This window comes from Sycon ciliatum, chromosome 1 (genome assembly GCF_964019385.1).
Source record: "Sycon ciliatum chromosome 1, ocSycCili1.1, whole genome shotgun sequence".
NCBI lineage: Eukaryota > Metazoa > Porifera > Calcarea > Leucosolenida > Sycettidae > Sycon > Sycon ciliatum.
Genome location: NC_088643.1, coordinates 10,751,798 through 10,761,797, shown reverse-complemented (window position 1 = coordinate 10,761,797; position 10,000 = coordinate 10,751,798). Strand labels below are relative to the sequence as shown.

Here is a 10,000-nt window from a genome sequence, read left to right as displayed (position 1 = left end):
AACGCCGAAATTAAAACGCCGATGAAATCTTCACATCGCCTTTCGTGATGTACTAGTAGGTCGTTAATCCCGTGCTGAATATAAATCGCTGCCGAAATGTCCATAATCGTGAAATGGCAAAAAATTTCCAGCGCCAACTTTTTTGATTTTTGTATATTGTTTGTGTTGTATAAGGGCTTGTTGTTGAGTCCTTGTTCATTCTTCTTCCATTGTGTGTCGGATGGTGGTGCTGCTGCAGGATTTGATTCAGGTCCAGTCCGGAGTTCTGGTACCCAGCTTGAAGAAGCTGCTCGCGTTTGCGTCGAAACACATTCATGAATGTGAAGTAAGTTTCGGCTTCTAGTATTGTTGTCTGTGACGACTCAGTGCCGTTTCCTTTCAGTGGCTTGAATATTTAATGAAGTTTTTTTCAGAGTACAGGTCGTCCCTCGTTAATACATAATAATGGGGTTTATGTACTAAACGAAAGTGTACATAACTTGCTTGTGTACCAGAATTTTTCACTTTTTTCAACTTTTCTGTGTGTTTCTTGCTACCATGACTAGTGACCTAGATATTCTTGATTCCCTCGATATAACATAAAAATTATGTTATAGCGGTCACAAGTCAGGGAAGATTCCACAGTTTACATGATACATGCCCAGCCGCGCCTGTACAGTCACTCGGGAAAAAACAGAGCTTTGTCGGTTTGTGATGTACGCTCTGATTTCTGAGCTAATTGCGTCCACAAGTAGAAACTAGAACACGATGTGCCTCCACTGGAAGGCCAAAAGACCAACAAATTATGTACTACCGTAAAAGTCCGTAAATAAGTACCTGCCCGACAGAAATACCCCCTTCATTCTTTTGGCTCTGTCTGTTGAAGTCAAGTCAAGCCCGATAAACATACTGCCCGAAATAAGTACCGGTACGATGCGCACACGCTGACGTAGCATGTACATCGACATGAAAATGACTTCTCCACTACACACAAGTCAGGTCCGAAAGTTAGTTCGTGCCCGAAAGTCAGTACCCGCCCGAAAGTTAGTACGGGTGTGGTCACTAAATTCGAAAGTAAATACGTACTTATTTACGGACTTTTACGGTATTGAGGTAGGTGACATGCGGGTACGGAGAAATGTTATGTACTAACAGGGTTTATGTACTAACGAAATATGTACTAACCGACAAAATTTGTATGGAAGTGACCACGTTTCGTCCGGGACTTGAGGTTTCTTTATGTACTAACGGGGTTTATGTACTAACCGGACTCGTATTAACGGGGGACGACCTGTAGTTGCAGTGCACCAGCTTTGTGTTGCATGTCTTATTCATAGTGTTTGTAAACGAAATGTCGGCATGGAGAAAGCAATGTAATCATAGCAATCGAGAGTACAATCGTTGCAGACATGGCCACGCAACATTACGACTTTGTAGAGTTTAGAGATTATTATTGTACGGATATTACAAAATCTAGATTTTCGCGTTCCGCTCATCAGTAGAGAATATCGGTACTAAAGGTTTAATAGCTACTCAAAAAGAACATCAAATACTATAATTATAATTGAGAGTGTGAACAAGGGAAGTGATAAAGCGTTACACACTACCATCGGCAGTGCCATTGTGTTTGTTTTGCGTGTAAAAGAGGCTGTTCGCTTGAGTTATGACAGTTCCCCGTTACCGCATACGTGTATTGGCCCATCACTCAGTGTCTGTTTGCAGGAGTAGCGCTGTAAGCACGGCTACGATTCATGACGGTGGCGATCTGTTTTGGTGTGATCTGATCATAGGTGTGTCGCATGAAAGGATTCATCTGTGAGATCTGCAAAGACGAGGATGTCATCTTTGCGTTTGACGTGGCCAGCTGCACGCAGGTAAGAACTGCCACGGAAAATATGTGGATAGTGGTGTGCGTGTGAGCGCTCGTGTGTACTGTGTATGTGTGTGAGCGCTCGTGTGTATGCGTGTGAGTGCTCGTGTGTATGTGTGTGAGCGCTTGCGAGCACACACACACGTGCATGTGTGTGCATGTGAGTGCTTGTGCACACACGTGTACATGTACATCATGGTGGTCAAGTATGCTCGTGATAAGTCATGCACACTCGCAATAAGCCACACGCTTTCGCTATGCAGACGGCACGTGCATTTGTTTTGTGCAGACAGTATCCGTACGCCGCCACTCACTCACAAGAAATTATGCAACTTCGCCCCCTAGTACTGACTGCACGACTTATAGACAGTAAAACGTGTACGTGTATACAGTCAGACCGCGCATAACCGCAGTGTCTGCTCCAGCGCCGGGTGAGCCGGGTAATCCACCCGGTTGGGCGGCGCTTGGACCCGGTTGAAAGTATAGTACCGGGTAACCTGTGACCCGGTTGGTACTTTACACGTTCGAACTTTGAAATGACTGACTACATGGCTTGTACATGTATGTGTCAGATACTTCTTCTTCTTTCGTAATTTTCTAATTCCTGTCCTCTCTTTTCTAAATGCGGCTTATCCATTCCCCTTTATATCATTAGGCTTAGTTCCCATTTATTGTCCGAATGAAAATAAACCAACCAACCAGTTAAATCATGTGACTCGGCTGGTGAGACAGCGCCAGGTACATGACTGTGTACCCGGTTGAAATGGTTGCGCCAGGTACACGTGTACCCGGCTGTCCCACAATCCTAGAGCAGACACTGAACCGCACACATCCGTTTTCCACAAAATCATCCGGATAGGCGAGGGAACCAGATAATTGAACACACGTACTGTATGTATGCATGGTATATGCTGTAAATCGGTAACCAACGATTTCCTTCCGGATGGCGAGTGATCCGGATAAAAGAGGACCGGATAAGTGAAGTCTGACTGTAGTGAATTACCGTATTATCTCTAATATAAGCACAGTCTCCAATAATAGCACGTCTCCAATAGTAGAACACCTTGGGGCGGCATTCAAAAAATAAAGTGCTCAGTCTCCATTATAAGCACACTGTGTAAATTCATTATCTGTACCGGCAAAAAAACCCGAAATGTGTGTGTCATACATGAATTTGGCATGGCAACATGCCTCTGAAATGAGGTTGAAATAATAATGGAACAGTCTCCAATAAAGGAACGTCCCCATTAATAGCACGGGGCGGAGGTACATTGAAAAAATAAAGGACCGTGCTTATATTAGAGATAATACGGTAGTAATGTTTCGATTGCATTCATAACGCACTCTCATGACCTGCTTGGCTTAGTTTTTTCGTCGCCTTCTCTGACTATGTTTATATGCACAGTGTGCCCGCTGCCTGGCTGTCTTCCATCGTACCTGCAAGGCCAAGGTTCCCTGCCCAAAGTGCCAGCGACTAGCCGCACGCCAACAGCGGCTGATGAGCCAGAGTGACGGCAGCGATGGCTGACAATCTAGACGGTAGCATTGTCTCTGTCTGTCTCTCTATTTTTTTTAATTTTCCTCCGTCATCCGCCACACCATAGCTGCGCTCTCCAGTCGAGGTCGGCTGGAGCGACCCTTTATTTAAATTTACTCCGAGCTAAACTATACTATATCACGTCACGTTCTGGTTTGGGACGTCCCAGTGGTGGAGACAGAATAATATTTTCCGCATACCGGAGTTGCTTGTCTTTATATGTGAAAAATAACGGAGATGCAAATACATAATGCTTGTCAAGTTATCATGAAAGAAATTACATGTATGGAAGCACTTCCACATGAAAGAGTATGCTACCTTATATCTACCGGTACATACTTTTGAAGCATTCTATGACAGAGACTTCTGAACATTTTTTTAATAATGAAATTGTATGTATGTTTGCTAGGGATTTGCTGACAATCATCATAATCATCATAATCATCACTTACACATGAAATTTTCCTTTTAGGTCTATCATCTAGGAAGCAACCATGAAATTCACTCAACATTTTTTTTATTAGATTAGGATTGTCCTGGAGCAATGAATGTCGACTGAACTGCTGGCGTTGTCCTCAAGATGTACATGGTCGGCTGTGTTTGGAGCTCAGGTGTACATGGTCGGTTGTGTTTGTAGCTCTGGGTAGTGAAGTCGTCAGCTTGAAGACTCGTCGGTTGTCTTCTTGAATGCCTCCGCGCCATACACACCCTTCTCCTTGACAGCCTTTAGCCTTCTCCTGTCCAAATCCCACTTGCCCACGAAAAACAAGGAGAGACCGATGGGATAAACGATCAGCCATGTTCGATTCACGACCTTCAGACCCCTCACGTTCGTCGCCTGACGAGAAAGCGGCTTCATATTCCCCCAATGGAGACCTAACTCAACGACCCAAAAGAAACAGGCTAGCAATAACTGTGCATGAACACTAATACTGCACGGCCTCGCATTCTAGAACAATGTAGCTCGTGAAACCATTGCAGCTAACAGAAGTTAGTTGAAAATATTATCACGAACACTTATCTTCTTGAAATCGAAAAAATATAAATAATTATTTTTATTATACGTACTGCACTGGGCCAAGCAATGACCTCATCAGGCTTATGCGATGATGCGTCGATGAGTCATTCAGGTTCAAAAATGCTAGTCGAGTCGACACGACGTCGTTTTCTTCGTCCCCCAGTAGCAGCAGTTTAGTTTTTTATACTTCTTCGTATTTTATCAGTTGCTTGATGAACTACAATCGTCCTTGATGAAAAAAGCGCAACATGCCATGATTTCTCGCCGCCAAAGCTGGTGCGAGTGCGAGAATATTTTCCTCTTCTGCCCGGCAAATTCTCGCAACATATGAATCATTCTGGAGAAGACAAAAATTGTCAGTATAAAAACTTTCGCTGCTCCTCAAATCTGCTACATGTTGAGATGTTCAGCTATCCTCTGATGAAGGGAGAGTACATACAGCTGTGCTGAAACTCTGCTTTCCGAAGCTAACCGTGTATGATTCCACTACATTGCTACACGTCTTGTTGAATGGTGAGCTAGCCCTCCTCGTGCTGTTGCAGATTCCACTTCAATAAATTGTTCCTCACCACGCACGACGAAGAGTGCATTCCTTGCATCACGTATTCGTAAATCTAGGAATCATCGCCTGGTGCAAACATTCACGGCGTGGATAGTCGCCTAATCGTGGTCTGGAACAATGCCTAAAGGAAAGAGCAGGAGAGCGGGCAGTAAAGCCCGAGCGGCATCATCACAACAGCCACAGGCAGATGGAGCCCAAGCTCAAGCTCATGTGACACCACCAAAACCTCCAAAGACAGATAAAGCCGAAGCCCAAAAGGCTGCGAAGAAAGGAGAAACCCAAACCGAATCTCCACAACCTGTGGAGAAAGGTGAACTTAAAGTTGAAGTGCCACCATCGCAACCTCCGAAGAAAGATGACACCCAAGCTGAAGTACCCCCAGTACAGCTTTCTCCGGAGAAAAGCAAACCTGATGTGCCCGCATCACAACCTTCGAAGAGTGGCGAAGCGCCGCAAGGCAGAGAACCGCAAACGCCGAGTGCTGATCCACCTGCTTCACCGGAACAAGACCCCGAAGTGTCGAGCACGCAAGGAATGGAGAAAGCGGCGAAAAAGTGTGTGCCATATGAATTGGAAAAGTTCGAGGTAAGGTTCTTTGTTTCATGCGACGGGGTATCCCCAAGCTGGAAGTAGTTACCGTAGTAACGCACATATAGGCACATGTGCCTGTATTCGGATATACCGTAATAACGCACATAATTATAAGCACATGCGCTTATATTGGTGGATTTTTGCTACGAATCCAATTTTCAAAAATGAAAATGTTTCACCTAAACGCGCATGCGCGATCGGAGTTCGTTTGCCAGAGTCTTTGTGTTTGACTAGGTTTTGTAGTATCAGTTTTGGATCATGCGCTTATAAGTGAGAGTGCGCTTATATCCGAATACAGGCACATGCGCCTATATGTGCGTTACTACGGTAAGCGCACTCTCACTTATAAGCGCATGCTCTGATAGGCGAAGCACTACCAAAATTCTCACTTTGACAAAATCACGGATAAAAGTGTGCAAACAGTATACGGGAACCATGAAACTGACACTACAAGACCTAGTCAAACACAAAGACTCTGGCGAATAGACTTCGGTCTATATGGGAAATAATTTAGGCCTCGTAAAAGACCTCGGCGGACCCGGCCTATATTTCCCATATAGACCTCGTCTTGGTCAATATCCTATACATATCGCCTACAGTAGGCATCGGCGGCTAATGCTCGTTTTTTCACAGTATAATGCTTTTGGCAGTGCTCGATATTTCACGGCATAATGCCTGTTATAATGCTCCATTCACACTATAATGCTAGAGTGATATGTACATTTTCCAGCTATCTTGGGCAAATATGCACATGGAAAAGAAATGTATCCACAATTGGCTCATACTGAGATAAGGAAGTGTAGTTGTATATGCATGACCACACTAGACAGATACATCATACATGTACCTGCTGCATGTCCAACAAGAAGAATGTAGAACGCAAGAGCAGCATGGCAGCTGATAAGGAAGACAGTCCAATTGCCAGAAGTGCAGCAGCCATCATGAATGACCTAGCAAAGTACATGGTGGAGTAATATAGCCACTGCATACCAGAACCACTCACAGTTCCAAACTAATGCGACCGCGGTTGTACTGTAGCATCAGCTGTAGTTCAATATGATCCTCCAGGGTGCGCTCTTGCTGTGACGTCATGGCTGCTTGTAAAAGGGAGAAGACTCGTTCAGCCGAAGCGGAAGACGGTGGCACCGTCAAAAGAACTTTGGCAGCCTTGCTCCACTGCGAAAGTTCAGCGTGCTCTCTCCACCAGGCCAAATCGTCGTCATTAGCGATGTCAGCTTCTGCAGCAGCAACCTTGTAGAGCGCAAGCTCCAGCTTCAAGTCGTTGATGAGCTGATCGTCATCTAACACCGGGAGTACACGTAGGGTATCGACCTCAGCTGGTGCAGGATTGGTCCTCTCAACGTACTTGGGGCATGCAAGGCGTGCTGCTTTGTACATTGCCACAACAGCATGAAGAGGAGACTCGACGTGGTTAAACTTGCGCAGGAAGTAGCATATGGCTGGCTGAACACAAGCCGTGGCATGAGCTGTCAGCTCATTCTGTAGCTGTCGGTTGTCATGTGCGATCTTCTTCACCACAGCAGCAACATTGGGGTAGTAAGCATCTTGAGCTGCTGTAGCAACTTCTGGCAAGTGCGTGTAGGCATTGGTGCTGAGTGGTCCATCCCCCTCCAGGATGTATGTTTTCTTTACGAATGGCTCACCTGCATCAATTGTGACGGCAAGCTCAACTTGGAACAAATCGGCACTGTTTTCTGCAGTCTCGTTGTGCAGGATAGCTAGACAGTGCCTGCGTGCCGCTGGACTCCACTCACAGTTTGTCAAGAATGGCTCCACATCTCCAAAGTAGCGTAGGACCTGCGCCAGGACTTCATAAAGACTCCACCATCTGGTGTTACTGTGTGACTTCGGTGATACACCGGTTCTCGTTTTCCAGGCCAGTCGTGCCGCTGGGCTCTTTGCAAATAGGCTCACCCACCAGGTTGCGAACTCAGCCAGGACAGGTGTTGCAAAGCGGCGGCCAACATTGTCCAGGGCATGGGAGGCGCAAAGGACGTCCATAGCTCTGGGAAAGAAGAGGTTCTTCACCTGGTCCACAGCAACACCGTTCACTGCTGCTCCATCTCGAACAAATGCAACAAGTTTGCCATCTGCCAGTTGGAAAGTTGTGCTGAGGCAAGTTGCAAGCTCGCGTGCCAGCTCCAAACCAGTCATGGACTTAGCCAGCACATGCAAACGCACTAAACGTTGCTGCACTTGCCAGTCGTCATCCAGGAAACGCACTAGAATGGCAAAGGCCTCTCCAAGGTATGTTGTTCCGTCAAAAATGACAGCAATGTGCTGGGCCGTCTTCACTTCTTCCTTCAGTTTAGCTTTCTCTGTTTCCAACAAGAAAGGTATAATTTGCGCCAGATGGGTGCTGAACGTCAACCTGGCGTTGTTGGCCTCTAGAAGGGGTCGAAGGTAGTCCACCTTCGCTAGTGGTATGCCAGCCTTCAACATCACTTCCACAACGTTCGTGCGTCTCATGATGGTGGAGTCATCCATAGCCGTACTGAGGCCGGTGCCCTTCAACTTCTCCTCGTGCTTTTCCTGGTACTTCTTCCAGGAAGTTGTCAAAGTTGCCTGGTGAGCAGCCGCCTTTTTCCTTTGATCCTTGGCTCGATGATGGCGATCCGTTGAAATGTGGCCCTTTACGATGCTCTTCTTTGGCATCACAACAGTGTGACAAGCGTCACAGAACAGCTGTCCGGCTGATATACACAAGTGCTCCCCTGGGAACTCTTCAATCCGTTTGGCGGAGTTGACGCGAGACACCGTCGTAGATGCCCCTCCTCGCACTCTTGTTCTGTTTTTTTTTTGGTTTGGAAGACCGTTCAAATGACCTGGGCCGGGATATTGCTGCATCCTTTGCTTTGGGCAGCTCACATTCCTCTTCCTCTGTTTCCTCATCAGAGTCATCACTTAACTCCATTGTATCTTCATAGTCACTGTCCATGGTCGCTGCAAAACAGCAGCAGCTAGGTAAACATCCAACGCGACAACACGACACTCAACAGATGCAAGAGAGCCGTTTTCTTTTGAGCTTTGTAGTTTGTGCAGCTCTCTGCTCTGCGCCGAAAGAGCACACCGAGATCTCGAGAAACCTGTTTGCGCCAGGTCAAAGTGCATATGCGAGCATAAAACGGACACAGGATATACCCGCACATACACGGTACTAGACTGTGTACAGTTCGAGTACACTACCGCTAGTCTGTACCAGGGAGTAGTATATATACGGTATTGTACTACTCCCTGGTCTGTACTAGACTGTAGCCAGTACTATACATCCTTGTACAGTCCTGGCGGATGAAATCCGAAGCGTCACACTTCCAGCGACTTGCGGTCAGGCGGATAATGCTTTGCGTCCGCAGCCTGACCGCGCCGCATATAGTTGCATGTATCGCCAGTCCACTAGTCGACGAAAACACGCAACTGTCGGAAGAGCGACAGTGATCAAATTCATATCTCAAAAGACCTTTATTACATTATTTTTGCATCGGATATAGTGATTGATTTATAAATCAAGTGGTGTCAGAGGAGGACAGGGTGTTACTTCTTCGTGAAGAATTTGTCCGGTGTTGTTTGGTGAGTTCTGCTTGTACAAGTTGCCAAATATGCCTCCATCGTGAGGAAATACTGATGTTATGTGTCAGGAGCTGTAGCCAGCTATGCTGTGCGCATGTGCACAGCGCCCCGAGTCGTTCGACACCCCACTCGCATACAGTGCATGCAGTGTCGGTCGTAGTAACATATCGCTTATATTGATGAAATGCTCAAAATCAAACACCAACGCTATAGGTGATATTGACTGTGGACTGCATGGTGTGGGTAAGGCCTTGTGAGACATTGACCTTTACCAACCCCGTCACTTACCGTACTCACATGCACAAAAGTGCATATTAAATGAAAACAAGGAAAACGGCGGGGCACCAGATTTTGAACAGTCAGACGTGCACCCACCCGTGACCCATATTCAGATTTTGAACAGTCGGACGTGCACCCACCCGTGACCATATTCAGATTTTGAACAGTCGGACGTGCACCCACCCGTGACCATATTCAGATTTTGAACAGTCGGACGTGCACCCACCCGTGACCATATTCAGATTTTGAACAGTCGGACGTGCACCCACCCGTGACCCATATTCAGATTTTGAACAGTCAGACGTGCACCCACCCGTGACCCATATTCAGATTTTGAACAGTCAGACGTGCACCCACCCGTGACCGTATTCAGAGTTTGAACAGTCAGACGTGCACCCACCCGTGACCGTATTCCTTGTTTCCATCTAATGTTTCCCTGGCTCACCACCTGAATACTAAAAGGGCATGCACTTATATTGGAACACAAGGGCACCTTTTAGAGGAAACTTCACTACCCTGATAATGGGCCAGGGGCCCGAAAATTTGGGGTAATGTAAATCTTAATTTGAATCGCAA

At 46.4% G+C, this 10,000-nt stretch overlaps 2 protein-coding genes across 2 annotated transcripts in view; both read left to right on the top strand.

Moving 5' to 3' along the window:
- Nucleotides 1-3,946, top strand: part of LOC135812993 (pleckstrin homology domain-containing family M member 1-like) — a 21,199-nt gene extending 17,253 nt beyond the window's left edge. The window contains exons 20-22 of the mRNA XM_065326212.1: nucleotides 239-325; nucleotides 1,770-1,853; nucleotides 3,255-3,946. Of these exons, the coding sequence (XP_065182284.1) occupies nucleotides 239-325; nucleotides 1,770-1,853; nucleotides 3,255-3,377 (294 nt within the window). The 3' untranslated portion in view covers nucleotides 3,378-3,946. The remainder of the gene's footprint in view (nucleotides 1-238; nucleotides 326-1,769; nucleotides 1,854-3,254) is intronic.
- Nucleotides 3,947-4,564: 618 nt separating this feature from the next.
- LOC135812986 (tetratricopeptide repeat protein 5-like) overlaps nucleotides 4,565-10,000 on the top strand; it is an 18,083-nt gene continuing 12,647 nt past the window's right edge. Inside the window, exon 1 of the mRNA XM_065326206.1 lies at nucleotides 4,565-5,551. Within this exon, the coding sequence (XP_065182278.1) occupies nucleotides 5,084-5,551 (468 nt within the window). The 5' untranslated portion in view covers nucleotides 4,565-5,083. The remainder of the gene's footprint in view (nucleotides 5,552-10,000) is intronic.